This window comes from Pseudorasbora parva, chromosome 18, assembly GCF_024679245.1.
Source record: "Pseudorasbora parva isolate DD20220531a chromosome 18, ASM2467924v1, whole genome shotgun sequence".
Lineage (NCBI taxonomy): Eukaryota > Metazoa > Chordata > Actinopteri > Cypriniformes > Gobionidae > Pseudorasbora > Pseudorasbora parva.
The window spans coordinates 15,726,126-15,744,736 of record NC_090189.1 but is presented as its reverse complement, the minus strand read 5'-3'; the positions used below and the strand labels follow the sequence as shown (position 1 = coordinate 15,744,736).

The window sequence follows — 18,611 nt, the reverse complement described above, 5'->3', positions numbered from 1 at the left end:
AGTCCGAATATGAGTCTGATACTGCTCCATTGGGCTGTAATTATGGGGCATGTTTCAACCGTACCAGGAAAGACATCAATTGGATAGACCTACAACCAATCAGAGCATGAATTGACTCATTACGTTAGTTAGTTGTCAAATGTCAACAGAACTTAACAGCACTGTGTTGCCAAGTCTGCGTTTTTCCCCCACGGGTTGTTTTCCATGTCCGCGTGTTGTTTTCCATGTCTGCGGGTTGTTTTCCATGTCCGCGTGTTGTTTTCCATGTCCGCGTGTTGTTTTCCATGTCTGCGGGTTGAAGTGACCTCATTTATGTGATATATAGACCCAGGAATGCAACCTTGCCAAAATAACACACATTTTACCCACCAAATGCCATTTTTGAAGATAAATGCATATACGAACAAGCTCTCCATTTTGGATTTGAACAAATTCCACCAAGCTCTATTTGATGACGTGGATGATTACGTTACTGTTTATCATCTGTCCATCATCATCTAAAGCCCGCCCTGACAAATTCATTGGTCCGAACAGTTTCTGTTCGGACATAATTATAGATCGAGTCCAGACTGAACTGCCCGAGCGCAAATGTTGTGGACGAGCTATGTTCGGCTGGCATCCAGGCTAGAACTTTCCAGAAAAATAAAAACACTTTGGTCTGCCATTGGTCCGTGGCAATCACATAACGAGTGGAAATCTTCTCTGGTTAATTTCTTCTTTTTAGTCCATTGAGGTCAAACATCTACGTGTAAAAACATAACTGGAGAGCCGCTTTATAGTAGAAAATTAAGTTGTAATTGAAATAGACACAGTTTTTTTTATGTTTAATACTTTGAAACGATCTATTATCAAGTGGTATATAGCTAAATAAACATGACATGATTTTACTGCAGTGTCGCATTGCAGAGCTAATGCAAACATCCACATTGCTATGATCAGATGCTTTCTTTACTGTATTCTCATCGCTTTTGTTTTCATTGTGTGTTTATTTTATTGAAAGGAAAGTGTGCAGCACATATTTACTCATCGAAATGCCGCTCTCAGTAGATGGTCGCTAATGTTGTGTTCAAACTGCATGATTTTAGCACCGATTTTGACTCGTCCAACAGGTTTTGTGAAATTGCAGACAAATCCTGAAATCATATAGGCAAATCGGTGCTTGTTCAGAGAATCGCAAACGCCTGTGAGATATTTGGCATGCTAAATATCTGTACCTGTCAGTGATTCAAAATCCTGTTTTGTGAAATGTGTCCTGACTGAAATTACACCGGCGATGGCTTACAGCCAATAAGAGAGCTAGATACAGGGCAGCGGGAAGTTCAGGGAGGAGTTATAGACCAGAATATTTACAATTATATCAAACAAAGTAGAAACATTTACTTTACCAGCAGCAACAGCAGCACATTGCAAAATGATTTCTCTACCTTTGCAGAACACACAAACCTTGCTTCCCAATTTTCCCTCAAGTCTTCCCAGCCATTTCCTCCTCCATAATCTTTTTATTTCCTTTTTGTAAATATAACTGCAATTAAACAACCAGAACCTGAGATAGACAAATGTTAGCCTATATCATGAGCTCAAATATTATCAACATAACGGCATTTTTTTAATCAACATGAATAGCTGTTCACAGCCTATTTTACTAACAGAATATGATGAAAGTTCAGTAAGATTTTTTGTTGTTGATGTTTTTGAAAGAAGTCTCTTATGCTCACCAAGGCTGCATTTGATCAAAAATGCAGTAAAAACAGTCATTTTGTGGTATACAATTACAATTTAAAATAACCTTTTGATTAGGGTCCAACTCTTTCTAATAAAGGTGCACTATGTAGTATTTTTTGCAGTAAAATATCCAAAAACCACCAGGCCAGTGCTATTTTGTTCAGCTGTTCTTACAATATCCCAAATGTTTCCAACTATTTGCATATTGTGAGAGAAAATTGCTATTTTAACCAAGAAATCGAAACCGGGACCGGGTCTGAGGGAGTCGCCTGTCAATTGCGTCATATCTGGTTACCCTCGGTTTCTGGTTTTATTCTGCAGAAGCGCTTTAATCTTAGCAGTGTGCAACAAGTGTCACAGTGGCTGCTGAGTGAACGCACAAAGTAACATCATAAAATTGTTTTAAACACACTCAAATGTATCTAATATGATAAACAGAGCTGCGTTACCTCATACTCATGACCGGAAAAGGGAAAATGGAGCCGGCGACTGTGTCTCGTCATAATAAAAGTCCCGCTGCTCGCGAGCCGTGTGTTGCCTTTCAACATTAAAGCCTTAAACTGAAGTGTTACCAATTTTTTTTTTTTAAATACATTTTAAAATGTAATTTATTCCCGTGATGGCAAAGCTGAATTGTCAGCATCATAACGCCTGTTTTCAGTGTCTCATGTCCTAATTTAGAGCTTAAGAAAAATGTCAGATTATTATCAGCGTTGAAAATGGTTCTGCTGCTTAATGTTTTTGTTTAAACCATGATACATTTTTCAAGACTCTTTGATTAACAGAAAGAATAAAAGAACAGCATTTATTTGGAATAGAAATATTCTGTAACATTTTAAATGTTGCTTTTAAACAATTGAATGCGTCCTTGCTGAAAAAAAATATTTAGTCATTTGTTTAAAAAGAAAAAAGTTAACCTTTAAAGTGATTTAGCATATGCAACAATACAGTCTAGTCTATAATTTGACATATCTCTAAATGAAACTCCAGATTTTCATCCTTTGGTATTGACCAGTGGGAATTTTTAGCAAACCTTTTTTTTGTCATGAATCTAGGCTAGGCCTTATTGTCTTTACTCTTTCTGTGTAATCAATTATTTCTCTTTATTACTGAGTTTTCCATATGTGTGTGCGTGACTGCACCTTGTTAGCACACCTCTTAGCAGGTGTTTCAGGTCTAGCGTTAAAGTCATTCCACCATGTTTTGGGTAAACAGGTGTAAGAAAACACTGAACCACACGGTAGAATCTTTGGATTTCTTCTTCCTTCACACAAACGTGTGACAGCATACCTCCTGACACATACTGCACTGCGCCACACACAAATTATCAAACAGATACCCACATTAAATAAAACATAAAAACAGGTCACAGAGCAGATATTCAGCCAGCTCGAACACACAAGCAGTCAGGCATTAATGAGCACTAACAAGGCCAAGAGCAGAGCAGCAGTCTCTTTAACAGCCAAACAAACCCATTGCTCTCTTTTATACACTCTCTCTCGCTCTATCGTGATTTTACATGGCGCTGGTGAGGCCCAGTCTAGCACCTCTGTCTTATCAAAGGCCAGAGAAGGAAGAGGAGGAGAGGAGGAGAGGAGAAGAGGAAAGTGTGTGTGTGAAATGACACCTTTCTCAGTGATCCTCCCAGCCCCTAGCTTTGCCTGTAGGCTTTCTTTAATTAGCTTGGCACTTTTTTCCTCTTTCTCTTCAATTTTCTCTCTCCATCTCTGAGTTCTATTTCTTTCCTGTTATTTATGTGTGGTGTTTCTCTCTGCTTTTATCTCAAATACTGTATGTTCATTTTAAAGGGGCAGTGTGTAATTTTTGCACCACCAGTGCATTTAAAATAATAATAGTTTCCAAACATGTTTCCGTTCAAGTTATTGATCAGACAAACAGATATAGTTCCGCTCCAAACACACCATTGGTTTTGCCAGAAGATGGCATTTAGACTGCTCAAATAGAGTTCTCCAGGTTGTGTTTAGAAAATCTGGAAGGTGCTTTTTGACACAGCAATGATTTCCATATAGTGTTAGCTAGACTATTTTTAATGCAGAATCAAGTTTGTTTTCATTGTTTTTTTTGTTTTGTTTTTTCCATTCAGTTTATGGTCACATGATCATGCATGTTTGATAAGAGTGCCAACTGGTTAAGAAAATAAGGATGTGAGTTTACCTGCTTGACAAATAACTTGTATTTAAGAATAGTTTGCTCTCAAGCCATCCTAGGTGTGTATTACTAAGCGCCATTACTTCTGTCCAATAAGGCCAAAGTCCCGGCGCGATCATAGCTATACATTTACATAGATGCTTCATTCGACAGATTAAAATGGGCACTAATGAGGAATATATATAATATATATATATTATCGTGCCGGGACTGACCTTATTAGACGGAAGAAATGGTGTTGGGAATACTTGATGAGATTCGTCTGATATGAAGTAAAAAAAAATGCCATAAATACTGTTCGGTTTTTCGCAAAAAAATATTGTTCCGTGTCTTAAGAAATCAATGTATTGCCGCAGGGTTTAATATGGATTTGTATGTCTATGTGTTTTTTACTCTCATAGTGGCTCTTATAGAAATACACCTTATTGACGTGAATTATACGAGCAACGGTTGGAGTTAAAAATCTTCATTTGTGTTCTGCTGAAGAAACAAACACACCTACATCATGGATGCCCTGGGGGTAAGCAGATGAACATCAAATTTTCATTTTGGGTGAACTATCCCTTTAAATTGTGTACTAAGACAAGAGTAAGTGACTTGTGTACTAAGACTAAGAGTTTATTTGGACCAACTTGCTTCTCAGAATCACAACCTTTAAGTATGAATAATTATTGATGTATATATTTTCTACCGGATGTTCAAAATACATAGATTTGTGTTTAAAATTGTGTACGTTTCTGGGTAACTTATTACTGTCTTACTGAAATGCTTCTGCTAATCGGCTGTGGGCCACTATTACCTAAAACTGTGTTAATGCAGACTTATTACTTTAAGTAAAGTAAAAGGATGGTACAAGATTTTATTTTACAAACTTTAATGTTACATCAGTCATTCACATTAGTGCTCAGCTAACGTATGCACTGGTACAGTTCTGCATGTGCACTAAATATACTTGTTACTGCTGATGGTGGAGAATTACAGTTGAAACATCTCGTAAGAAACTCTCATCACTGAGAAACGTGCTGCTCAAGTCTTCCTTTGCGATGGAGGTTAGGGTATATAACAAGTTCTTCCAATGTCTCGAGCTCGGATTAATATGGTAAGATTAACATCATCATTAGTGTCTTCACAGTATTTAAAATCAGTGAAAAAACCTCCGGAACTAAAGTTCAGTTACGGTAATGAGCATTTAGCTTCCGACAAACACTTTAAGCAGTAGACCAATTGTAACAGACTAGGCTATCTGACCAATCAGAGCAGAGTAGCTTGCAGAAAGGAGGGATTTAGAGAGACTGGTTCATCCAACGAGTCATTTGAGAATCCTTAAAAAATTAGGTGATGTGTAATTTATATTATGAGAAAATGAAAGTGTTTTTTAATGCATGTAAACCTGTTATGAGACTAAATTAGGAGCATTTAAACTTATTATTTAAAGTATTTTAAATAATTAACTTAGCATTTAAAGTATAATAGGGGCACTTTAAAGGGTTAATTCACCCAGAAAAATAATTTTTTGTCATTAATTACTTACCCTCATGTCATTCGACACCCATAAGACCTGTTCATCTTCGGAACACAAATGAAGATATTTTTGTTGAAATCAAATGGCTCAGACAGGCCTTCATTGACAGCAATGTAATTTCCTCTCTCAAGACCCATAAAGGCACTAAAGGCGTCGATACAAAGTCCATCTCAGTCCAGTGGTTCTACAATAACTTAATGAAGCGACAGGAATAGTTTTTGTGTGCAAAAAAAAAAAAAATCAAAATAGCAACTTTTCTTGTCTTCCGTCTGGACCTCTGATGTGAACTCACGAAGCAACACGACACATGTGCAAGAATATGACCCGGAAGCGAGGAACTTTGTTTACAAGCAGAGGAAGACGCGGCATATCTAAGCTGTTAATTTCTACATTGATTGTGCCTTAGATCTTGGCCAGTGGTGTACACAACCCTCAACATGTCCCCCTGGGTAGAAATCGTTTTCGGAGCCGGGTGGAAATTGTGTTCGCGGGGGCATTGAGGTGCGATCCACTTTCACTCAAAATGAGGGCTCTACATCCTATTCTCTCCAAGCTTCGCAAGTTCTTGTCAGAGGCCCACATGGAAGTCAAGAACTTGTAGAATAAATAATTTTTTTTCTGCACAAACTATTCTCGTTACTTCATAAAATTATTGTAGACCTACTGGAGTAAGATTAACTTTTTAACGCCGTCTTTAGCGCCTTTTATGGGTCTTGAGAGAGGAAATGTCATTGCTGCCAATGGAGGCCTTTCTGAGCCTTTGGATTTCAAAGAAAATATATTCATTTGCGTTCTGAAAAACAGGTGTCAAACGACATGAGGGTAAGTAATTAATGACAGAATTTTCACTAACCATTTAAGCTTGCAAAGAGTGGGTCAAGCATTTCCATTTGCATACTTGTTTAAAGTATGTTCTTGACCGTAGACAGACAAGAAAGCGCATGAGAAAGAATCCTAGCTGCGAAAATATATATGCATGTGCATGTTTTCAAGACCCAATAACATGCATCACAACATTTTATAATAGATCACTCTCCTCTGATGTATTAAATGAAAGTGCATGTTAGAGATAGAGAACGGATCATTTGGCCATTAAGGCACAACACAGGAACCCAGGCTGTCATTCTGTCATGCACAAGTGGCAAGTGTGTACAGTATATGTGTTAGTAGCACATTTGTGCTTTGCGGCTAACTCATTGTGCAAGTGTGTGTGTATGAATAGGTCTGTGGGGAGGCAGACAGATTGAGCATTAGCAGCCATCGCTGTCATCTCAAACAGCTGTCCTCTTCCCATCGAGCTATTCACACAGACATGTTTGCATTGTGCCGCACGACCTTTCCCAGAGGACCCACACTGAGTGAGAGAGAGAACTAGAAACGCCCCCTTGTGTCATTCATTTTTTTCCAATCTCTCCCTCCATCCGTTCTCTCCCTCCCTCCATTTTGCCGTGTTGTTACGTGCTGATGTGTCTTATCATACAGCTCAGAGATATGTCTCAGGCACACACACACACACACACGTGCAAACAAATACACACACTTATCATAACTCTCAGAGATATGTCCACTTTATCTCCATTTTCCAGAGGCCAGTGGGAAAGCTTTCATGCATATTAAACGGACACTTTTTTTCCTTCTTTTAAAAAAAGAAAATGAATACAGGCAAATTAGGAATTTCTTTTAAACAATCACACAATAAGCACATATGCAGAAATGCACACATGCTGAGGTCAAAATTTTAAACAGTTGCATAATTTTTCTGGTATAGTGATCTTTTTTTAATTCAAATTCTATGCAGGTAAAATAATGGTGTTACATGTAATTTTAACACTTCAAAAATGTGTTTCTATTTCCAACTGAACATTAACACCCAACGCCTTCCAGTGTCATCAGTAAAGTTCAACTAGTCAAGTTCATGATTTTGTCATGTTACTCTACACCCACTGTAATCAAGAATACTTATATTTTTAGTTTTTAGGTTTTTTCTTTCACATATCCCCATCTAATTTATATTTCCTTCCATAAGGATGATCTGTTGTGTTGTAAATTATATCATATGGCATTCTGTTTTACTCAATCAACTTCTGTCTGGGTTTTCTTTTGTTCTGTTTTTTTACATGCACTATATTGCCAAAAGTTTTAGGACGCCTGTCTTTACATGCACATGATATTTAATGACATCCTATTCTTGATCTGTAGGGTTCAATATGGAGTTGTCCCACACTTTACAGCTATAACAGCTTCAACTCTTCTGGGAAGGCTTTCCACAAGGTTTCAGAGTGTGTTTATTGGAATTTTTGAAGAAGTGCAGTGAGGTCAGGCGCTGATGTTGGACTAGCAGTCTGACTCGCAGTGACCGCTCTAATTCATCCCAAAAGTGTTTTATTGGGTTGAGGTCAGGACTTTGTTCAGGCCAGTCAAGTTCCTCCACACCAAACTCGCTCATCCATGTCTTTATTGAACTTGGTTTGTGCACTGGTGCACAGTCATGTTGGAACAGAAAAGGGCTATCCCCATTCCCACAAAGTTGAGAGAACGAAATTGTCCAAAATATCTTGGTATGGTGAACCATTAAGAGTTCCTTTCACTGGAACTAAGGGGCCAAGCCCAACCACACACCATAATCCCTCCTCTACCAAACTTTACACCTGGCACAGTGCAGTCAGGCAAGTACCGTTCTTGCCAGACACAGTTGCATGATTGGTCACTCCACAGAACACATCTCCACTGCTTTAGAGTCCAGTGGCCACACTTAAATTCACTGAGCCGCTCAGACTGAGCGACCCATTCTTTCAGAAATGTCTGTAGAAGCAGTCTACATGTATAAAATCAAGCACCTATACATGTGTGGCCATGGAAGTAATTGGAACTTCTGAATTAATTGATTTTGAGGGGTGTTCCAATACTTTTGGCAATATAGTGAATTTCTGATGTTAAAATACACTATATTGTGGTGGTGGTGGTGGGGGGGTAGAGGAGAAAGTTACAATGAACTTGTAGCCTTGAAATCTAGACGCACCCTAGCGGCAGCAAATCTAATTTGCCACGAGTGTCGTCTAGCAACTCTCAATTCACTTCTGAGCTGTAAACGCCAAACTCTGGTCGTGCCAATCACATCGTGTATAGAGTCGGTGGGCGGGGCTTGATTTAATGATGGACGAGTTGCGCGTGCACATGCTTCTAGTAAACACAGAAACTAGCAAACGGCGGTCTTTCGAATCAGCTTTGACCACGACTTGGAGTTAAGCTTTTCTCTGAGAAAATAACAAAGAACGGCTCTGAAGTCATTCTTAAGAAGGGAAGATGTGTTCTGAGTTTTGCCGACCAGATACGTCGAAAATTTAATCTGTCAACGAGCTCTGCTTCACCTTCGATGCTCTGGTTGGTTGTAGCGATATCCAATTGCGTGCACGCCGTGCAGAGGGAGTTTGAAAGACAACCGTTTATCCCGCCCCTCGGATTGAGCCCTGTCAATGGTGATGTGTTGTGGGTCTGGTTGACAGGCTAATGAACTTGTCATGGCCATTAAAATCTGGTAAACCTTCTATATTTGTGCATGAAATCCATAACGCTGTATGGAATTGAACAGAGGCGTGTCTGCTGTGAGTCTTCAGTGAAAACACCCATGATTGGCTGACATCTTTGCATTCAAAATTAGACAACGTTCGGATAGGGGCGTGGTTTAGTCAGGCACGAGCTGGAGCAGCTGCAGCACTGCCAGTGGAGAGAGAGACAGAGAGAGACGGAGCTGGGGAAAGATTGCTGAGGAAGTGTTATTGTACCGAGTTTTTGAGAGCGCAAGTTTATTTTGTTTGTATCTGAGAGCTCTGAATAAACTCGAGTGAACTTTGCGACGTTATTTCTCTCACAAAATGCTTTCACCACAGCTAACAACACACATGACATCGACATGATACAGTAAGAGCTTCTGTTGAGCATAATGAGCAGCGTCATTCAAACGGGTGATTGACCAATCTGAACATTATAAAGAGTGTTCTTTGAATGCTCTCTGTAGTTTAATCATTTAAATAACAGATTTGTTTCATGCTGCTAACAGAAATGACGTGAAGTAGATCGTTTTAGTCACTGGCTTGATTCACTGATGCATCAAGACAGCCAGCTGCAGGACTGACAGTTTTAAATGATTTAGAAAGAAAGTCTCTGTGAACTTGAATGATTAGCTTCACACATCAGAACTCACTGATCCCAGATCAGGCATTAATGAACACTGTTACTGTTTGTGGTGGTACTGTTGAATCCGTATGGTAAAGCCTGTGCTGCTGACATCCACTGATAAAACTGACTCCTTTCTCTACTAATTCTCTGGGCGAGCAAAGCAGAGGAAGGGGCTGTAACCTTTCCTGGTATGATGTCATAACATGAGAATTCAAGATCAGTTCATCTGAGCTCTCATTTTCTCAAAGGCAGAGAAAGACAGCCTGAACTTGTTTTATACTTATCAAAATTTCTAGCGACTTGGGGACAACATTCAGGCTAGGGGAACTCATATTAATGTTGAAAAACCTCATAAAATAAAAATGTCATGCATGGGACCTTTAACACAGCTAGGCTGTGAAGGATAGACATACAATTTTTACAATGGCATGCACTGTATGAAGGTCTAAGATTTGCTTTTCGAAAAGATCATCAGGTGTTGTTAAACGGTATACAGTCCATTGAACACACTGTATATTAATGTAAATATGGTGCTAACTGGACTATGGTCTCTAAAGTTTATACAGATTTATCACAAACTCTGGCCTTTTCTTCTTTGCTTTCCACCCAACAGATATCTAAATAAACACAAATCCAAACACATTCAGTGCCCAGCATGCGCCACAACCAAAGGCAGAGACAGACTGGTGGACCAATGAGAAGCAGCTGGGTATAGACAAATCCCCCTCCCCCTTGTCATCGGTCCACTATGGGTCATCCAGACAACGAAGCTTGAGTTCAGAGATAAGGCCTCCTCAGAATATTGTTACGATGGCCAGCGATCTACATGTCAGGGGTGACATTTGTGTGTGCGTGCGTGTGTGTTGTAGACTGTTGCACAGCGACTCTGATAGGCATCGCCAGACCCCCCCCTTAGTCTGTGAGTATCAGCCCGGCACAGAGCGCCTCAGCTAGGAAGATAGAAGCTCCTCTGGGTGGTGTGGGGAACCATGGACCCGGATTAGGTGGCTTACGCTGCTACCCGATAACATTATGGGGGTCAGAAGGGTGAGGGGTGCGGAAGTGTGTGGAAATGGGTGTTTAGAAAGGAGGTGCTGGGTGAACAGAATGGGATTTGGGGGTATTTGCAATGCAACTTAGACTAAAGAATATTGTTCAGTAAAAACCGCTAGAGACATTCAGCTTCTTTAGACTTTGCTGATATATAAATCCCTACGTGGAGCCCTTTGGGGTTTTAAATAATTTCTTAATGGATCATGGATATAGTATTTAGTGTATTGCACTGCAAAATACCATTTTCTCAATCAGTGTTTCGATCTCGTTTAGTACACACTATAGAAAAAAAACTAAATTGACAAAGATATGAAGACTGATTTTAAAAAATATATAGTTTGAATTAAAAAAAAAATGCATTCTTATTTTAAGCATACATTTGTGAGGGTTATTCCTAAAATAAATTTTAAAATAAATAAAATTTAATGTATTAATTATTTATATATATATATATATATATATATATATATATATATATATATATATATATATATATATATATATATATATATATATATATATATATATATATATATATAATTTTATATCATAAATATGTAAAACACAAATACAGATTAAAGAAATTACCTTCATGCAGCTGCACCTTAGAAAGAGTTTCTTTCTATAGAAACAATATGAAACTTTTTTTTTTTTGCATGTCTGTTACCTGGAAACTTTTAAAATGTATAACAATCAAAACTTGCTGTAACCTTGAGAGTAAAAATGTTCATGTCACTTAACCAGAGAAAATCACCAGAATAGCATTATACGGATATTATAATAGATTTCCAAAGCTCTACCGGCATTGATACATAAAAAAAAAAAAAAAAAAAAACATTCTTTCATATGAAGAAAAATAGAGATCTGCTCATTACAGGCACATTAGCACTGTTGTTCTCTCTGAGCGCCCCCCACCCACCCAATTCCATCTAGCAATAATAATTCTTCAACCTCTCTCTTTCTCTGGCAGCCGTATTTTTTCACACTCCTTCCCTCCACGCTCGCCCTCCCTTCTCCTCTCCCGTCCGCCGCTTCTCCCTTATCTCCTCTCCGCCGTCCTCAGTAATTATTATTATGTGCTGCAGAGATAATTTGAAAGCTGTGAGGGGAGAGAGAGTGGGGAAAAAAGACGGATGAAAGAAACAGTGACTGTGGCTTCTTGGACTGTGGCTTCTTATCTGACCTTGGGCAGAACCACCCATTGTTAGGCAAATCTCACGAGCGAGCGAGGGAGAGAGCGGGGAGGAGGGAGTGTTTTATGGGCCGATAGAAGAACGAGAGGAATGGCTGGAGAGAGATGAAGGAGGCGGAACACAGAGCGGAGAGGGGTGAAGCCATTCAGAAGGAGAGAGGGAACGAGAGAATGGAGGGGACTTCATTTTACAGCAGTATATTGACAGAGACGCTCGCAGCCTCTCGTCAATAAAAGTCTGCATTCAGAAGGGAAAAGAAATGCCTCCGATTGTGGAATTCATCGGTTTTGCGCCTTCAAAGCTCAGCCGCAATCATTACTCTTGCTAAATGTGTTGTTCGGGACACCTGGCCCCTCTCCACACTGTACAGAGTCTTTGGAAAGTCTCACGTCTCGCACGGGTGCTCAGGTGTTCCGCTTCTGTGAAGACGAACAATTCAGCTTGTGCGCGTGAGATTATGACAGCCGTAAAAAACCTTTCTCAATCCACAAGCTTTCTGTTACCACAAGTTCTCTTTTGCACTGATATATATGATTGCTTAGCTTTTACAATAGCCCAAAAAACCCTGCGCAGGTGGAGTCCAGGTGTAATTCGAGTCATCAGGCTTTCAACACGCTTTACCGGAAAAGGTGGCAGGGGGAAGGAAATTAAAAAGCGTACGAGTGGGTTTCTTCACTCTCCTTTACCAATTTCTAAGTTATTTTCTTGGTTTATTTTCAGTGAACTGCTAACATGGTCTAAAAACCATAGGAAGAACAGCAGGGTGTTAATATGCCTTGTCGTTTGCACGTTCCTTCACTGCTTTCCTAAGGCCTTTCTAAATAACCACAGCTCTGTGGAACATGAAAACTGACCTGGTGTCTTGGGCTAACAGATGTTGCTAATTAAGGTTTCTTGGTGGACGATGCAGGTTGCTGTTTTCCGGGCTTTGTTTAGGTAATTAGATTAGCCATTATGCGCAACACATCATCTTGAGAATTTAAGGTAAATATTTTATTACAAGGAAGAATGGGGTTGTCTAACGAAACATCTGTTGACAAGATAAAGTCCAGTGTTCAAGCACATGTTTTTTCATTTACTGAAATGAGTGTTTGGTTTTACTTGCTAAGCTCAAGGTGTAGACATTTCAGTGTTATGTTTACATATCAATAAATTGTCTTTTAAAGCTAATTCCTATAGTAAAGCTGCTGTAGCTGCACCAAGTTAAAAAATAATCACACACTCTAAAAAATGCTTTTGGGTTATTTCGACCCAAACTTATGGGTAAACCCATCTACTGCCTTACATTTTTTTTAAATAAAATTTTTAACCTAACAGTTGGGTTTGTTAAAAAACAAACTGGTTTGGGTTAAAACAACCCAGCATTTTTCAGAGTGCATAATGTCTTCACATGGTGAGAATATATTGATTTGTATACAATGAAACTTGGCTAATTAAATTGGCTAAAGTTGGTAATGTCTTGAAATTAAATAAAGATAAAATACATTATTTATATTTAATTACATTTAAACAGATTAATGTAAATGTATTTACAACATTTACATTTTTTTTATTTTATGTTTTTTTCCCAAACCTGTATGATTTTCTCAGGCTTAGTGGTGACCACATCTGTGAAGGACAAAAATACTAAGTGATCCATATAACTCGCTTCATTGCAAGATTCATTATTCACTGATAAACTTCTTCCTCTTTGAGTCTCAAATCAAATATGCTGCCAGTGACATCATATTTTTGGTTACAAGCATCAAGAACCATTGATTATGTTATTTTTTCCAACATGCTCCATATGAATCACATACATGTTTGGAAGGACATGAGATGGCAATCAATGTACAGCAATTTTTTTTTTTTTAAGATAAATTAGTACATATTATACACTTGCTTGCTTTTGCTATTGACTGTTTTGTGTAGGACCTAAATTGACATATCATCATTAAGTTGCTGCAGATTTGTCTGCTGCACATCCATGATGTGAATCTCCGATTTCACCACATCCCAATGTTGCTCTACTAAGATCTGGTGACTGTGTAGGCCATTTGAGTGTAGAGAACTCTGTCATGTTGTAACATGGCATGTTATTCTGCTGGATGAAGCCATTAGAAGATGGGTACACTGTGGTCATAAAAGGGTGAACATGGTCAGTAATACTCAGGTAGACTGGCGTTTTAATGATGCTCAATTGGTAAGTGTGCCAAGAAAATATTCCCCACACAATTACACCACCATCACCAGTCTGAACCGTTGATACAAGGCAGGATCGATGCTTCCATGTTGTTTACACCAAATTCAGACACTACCATCTGAAAGCCACAGAAGAAATTGAGACTCATCAGACCAACTTTTTTCCAATCTTCTATTGTCCAATTTTGGTGATCCTGTGTGAATTGTAGGCTCAGTTTCCTGTTCCTAGCTGACACCCGGTGCGGTCTTCTGCTGCTGTAGCCTATTTGCTTCAAGGTTTCACAACATGTTGTATGTTCAGAGATGCTCTTCTGCAGACCTCGTGGTTATTTGAGTGTCTGTCGCCTCTTTATCAGGAATCAGCCTAGCCATTTTCCACTGACCTCTGGCATCAACAAGGCATTTTGGCCCAGAGAACTGCCACTCACTAGATATTTTCTCTTTTTTAGCCATTTTCTGTAAACCATGTGGTTTTACAAGAAAATCCCAATAGATCAGCAGTTTCTGAAATACCCCACCAGCCTGTCTGGCATCAACAACCATGCCACACCATTTAAGTAACTTAAATCACTGTTCTTCCCCTTTATGATAAACTTCTGCAGATTGTCTTGACCATTGCGTCCCAATTTGCTACTATCCATCCTAAATAGTATTTGAAAATAGAATTAGTACATCCCAACTCATAGTATGTTGAAAGAGTATTCCAAAGATTCTCGGATGGTCTACTATTTCCGGTTGGAATCCAAAGTGCAGCTGATATTGCCCACAACCCATTACGAGTTGGACTAGGATTCGATCAGAACTACAAACACAAATAAAACGTGTTAAAAACTACAAACACAACGGACGTGCAAATTCGGCGGTGAAGTAGAGAGGTTTAGATAAAGCGGTTTGAGTGATTAAAAATCCGTATCTAACTTGATGAACAGATATTTATTCAATGTTATCCACATTATATTTCATCTACACACAGCATTGCGAACTTTTACATAAATAGGTTTGCACATTAACTTTTTAAATGCATCTTATTATTCAAATTGCAAAAGTATGTACTACTTCACAAAAAGAGTGCATACTTTTAGAAAATACCAACCCGCTTCCTGACCCGCATTTTTTAAAAGAAGTAAATGCTTGTTGTAGCGTAAATTCATTTATTTAGTTTCATTTTCTTAACAATTAAGATGCTGCATGTGTTTATCCAGTCTAATCGAAGTGTCGTCTCTCCCCTGACTTTCCCAAAAAAATCCCGAACCTCTCTTAGAAAATATATAAAACTGACATGACTGAGCTATATGCGTTTAAAAACGTGTTGGGAAATCGCCAATCGGGCATTTTTTCCTGCGTCAGGAAAGGGGTTAAAATGGCTATAAGGTGCCGTTGGTGGCCTGAAACAGAAGATTATTATTAGCTTTCCTTGCGCTGTGTAGAAATAATATTGAATCAACCATCCCTAGTTTGAGATGGTTTCTTCTCGCCTCTATGACACAACCTGCGGAGCTGAATGTGCGCTCACTGGCTAGAACACGAAGCTGGAACACTGGCATAAGCTGGAACACAAAGGATCCTCCTTGCCAATGTATTTCATAGTAAATTGTGTGTATAATATAAATGACAAAGGTTTAATTGGCGTCTTTATTTCAAACGACCCGACCGGCCGCGGCCCGAATATCATTAAAAATATTTTTGGATGACTCGTAACCGCAGGTGACCACAGGCACCTGCTCATTTTGGATCAACCAAAATGAGATTTGGATCAACCAAAATCACTGACGCACTTGTCTTCATGCCTAAATGCATTGAGCTGCTGCCATGTGATTGGCTGATTATATATCTGCAGTTAACGAGCAGTTGAACTGGTTTATAAAGCCCCGTCCACACGGAGACGCATTTAGCTATATGTATAAATTTTGTACCGCATCTGCGTTTTGTCCACACGGATCCAGCTTTTAAGTAGCATGAAACCGATATTTTTTGAAGCCCGGGTACCAGAGTGGATAAATCTGAAAACAACAACCTTGCATTTTCGTGTGTACAGCCAATCGTGTATTTTGTGAAATGGTGATGTCATTACACCACGTCCCAAACGCGAAAGACTAAAGGGAAACAGCTACGGGCACTGGGCATGAGCACATGTCATTTAATTACTGTACGCACATTATTGTAAGGGTTTGTTTAGTGTTGGGCTAGGTGTAGGCATTAATAAAACATAATCTGGTAAGTTGCAAATTTAATGTTATTTTATTATAACATTATTTATACTTTACCACTTCTAGCCACAACTCTTCTTCTCTGTTTTTAGTGTTTTTGTGGCAGAATTACAGCACCACACACTGGTCTGGCATGTATACTACATCGCTTTGAGTCGGTTTCAGTGATCTTTACGCAGATATTTCTTGAAACAAGGAAAAAAAAGATTGGATAGGGAAAGCTCTGGCTTTAATGTGTCCTAAAGTGGCCGGTGATTGTATACAACAATTTAAATTTCTTATTTCTTTGGTGCCCTATCATTCTTAGCTCTTTTTACTTATACTAGGTCAAAATTGAAGGTCAAAATATACATCGATTAGCTACTATTCAAACAATACAATAACATAACAGGTGTTTAATAATCAATATTTAAAGTCAGCACAAAAAAAACTGTGAAAAAGAGCATACACAACTCTATAGGTTAATGGTATTTATCCAGGGTCAAAATTTTTTGCAAGTTCCTTTAAAAAAGAAAAGACGCAATTAGCCGAAGGAAATCTTGAGGGGAATATGTGACCTTCTGCATGTGCTAAATCTAAAGAGGGAGTGTGGGTGAGTTGTATGTTTTTAAATGCGAGTGTTTGTATCAACATGCACGTGCGACTCTGTACAATTTCACCCAAATGTGTGCGTGTGTGCGAGACCCTGGCTGCTGCCCCAGCACAGTTTCTTGCACTCTCTCCCTCTCTACGAGCTGAAGTAATAAATCCCCATCAGCATTGTCCGCGGGCTGCTCGGCGCTGACGTGTGGCCTTTCCCCTTAATTACGTTCCATTCTGCAGGAACAACACTGCGTCCTTCTGCCAGATTTAAAACTGCCCATTCCAGTAATTAATGGCCCCTTGTGTCCTTCACAAGGTGCAATAAGTACAGTGTGTGTGCGTAGAGTGATAGTGAAAAAAAGAAGTCTGCGCACGTGTTTATGTTCATGTGCTGATGTTGGCCTATATATGCTGAAGTGACAAGTGGCATCTGGAAACATAAACTGTGAAATATGCTTTCACATGTGACCAGTAGTCTCTCTGTCTTGCTTACGCTGTCCAAATCTGTAATGTCTTGCAGTGTTAACAAATGAAGGCTGGAAGAAAGGACCTGACAGAGGTTCATTCACGAGAGGCAGGGCTACTGTTCTTGATGAAGCTCCGGGTGAGAGGTATTGAGCGCCGCCTGCATTGTAAAACGGAGACAAAGCGGAGGTGAACATGCAGTCAGTGGTAACTGACATTCATAGACTCAGGATGGCCTTTCCTTTGTTTTAGTTTTTTTCATTCAGACCCCCTTTATTTCCACACATGCACATCATTCCTTCCACATGCACCCAGGGCCATCATGCACCTGTTTGTACCACTGGTTCATTTGGCAAGATATCATATTAATACTAATACTAATAAAAATAAAAATAAAAAAAACATCTTGGTACTTAAAGGGTTAGTTCACCCAAAAATGAAAAATTCTCTCAATAATTACTTAACCTAATGTCCGATCGACACCTGTAAGACGTCCGTTCATCTTCGGAACACAAATGAAGATATTTTGGTTGAAATCTGATGGCTCAGACAGGCCTTTATTGACACCAATGTCATTTCCTCTCTCAAGACCCATAAAAGGCACTAAAGACGTCGTTACAAAGTCCATCTCACTACAGTGGCTCTACAATCATTTTATGAAGCAACGATTATAGTTTTTGTGTGCAAAAAAACAAAATAATGACTTGTGTAATGATGGGCCGATTTCAAATCAAAGTTTCGAACGGTTATGAATCAGCATACCGATTCATGATTCGGATCGCGTGTCAAACCGCCAAACTGCTGAAATCACGTGACAATAGCGATCCGAATCATGAACCGATACGCTGAATCATAACATTTGAAACTTGTTTTGAAATCGGCCCTATATCACTATATACGTTTTTATTCCATTTTTTTTTTTGCCCACAAAAACTATTCTCATTGCTTGATACAATTATTGTAGAGCCAATGTAATAAGATGGACTTTTTAACAATGTCTTTAGTGCCTTTTATGGGTCTTGAGAGAGGAAATGACATTGGTGTCAATGAAGGCCTGGCTGTCTGAGCCATCGGATTTCAACCAAAATATCTTAATTTGTGTTCCATAGATGAACAGTGGTCTTACGGGTGTCGAACTAGATGGGGGAGAGTAATTAATGACAGAATTTAAATTTTTGGGTGAATTAACCCTTTAATAAGTGTGTTTAAGTAAAATAAGTACAATATTTTTACATTTTAAAAAAATAGAAATTTTATTAAGATTGAAACATTTTTAAGTTCCCCTGTTATGCTTTTTCAAAAATTACCTTTCATGCATAGCATAATCTAATTGTTTGTGAA

At 38.8% G+C, this 18,611-nt stretch overlaps 1 protein-coding gene across 2 annotated transcripts in view; it reads left to right on the top strand.

The window, feature by feature from the left end:
* lhx5 (LIM homeobox 5) overlaps nucleotides 1–18,611 on the top strand; it is a 95,453-nt gene that overhangs the window by 42,612 nt on the left and 34,230 nt on the right. The window contains exon 3 of one of the 2 annotated variants that reach the window (XM_067424572.1): nucleotides 17,326–17,459. The exons of the other annotated variant lie outside the window; for it this stretch is intronic. Coding sequence (XP_067280673.1) covers nucleotides 17,335–17,459 — 125 coding nt within the window. The 5' untranslated portion in view covers nucleotides 17,326–17,334. The remainder of the gene's footprint in view (nucleotides 1–17,325; nucleotides 17,460–18,611) is intronic. 2 annotated transcript variants of the gene reach the window in all.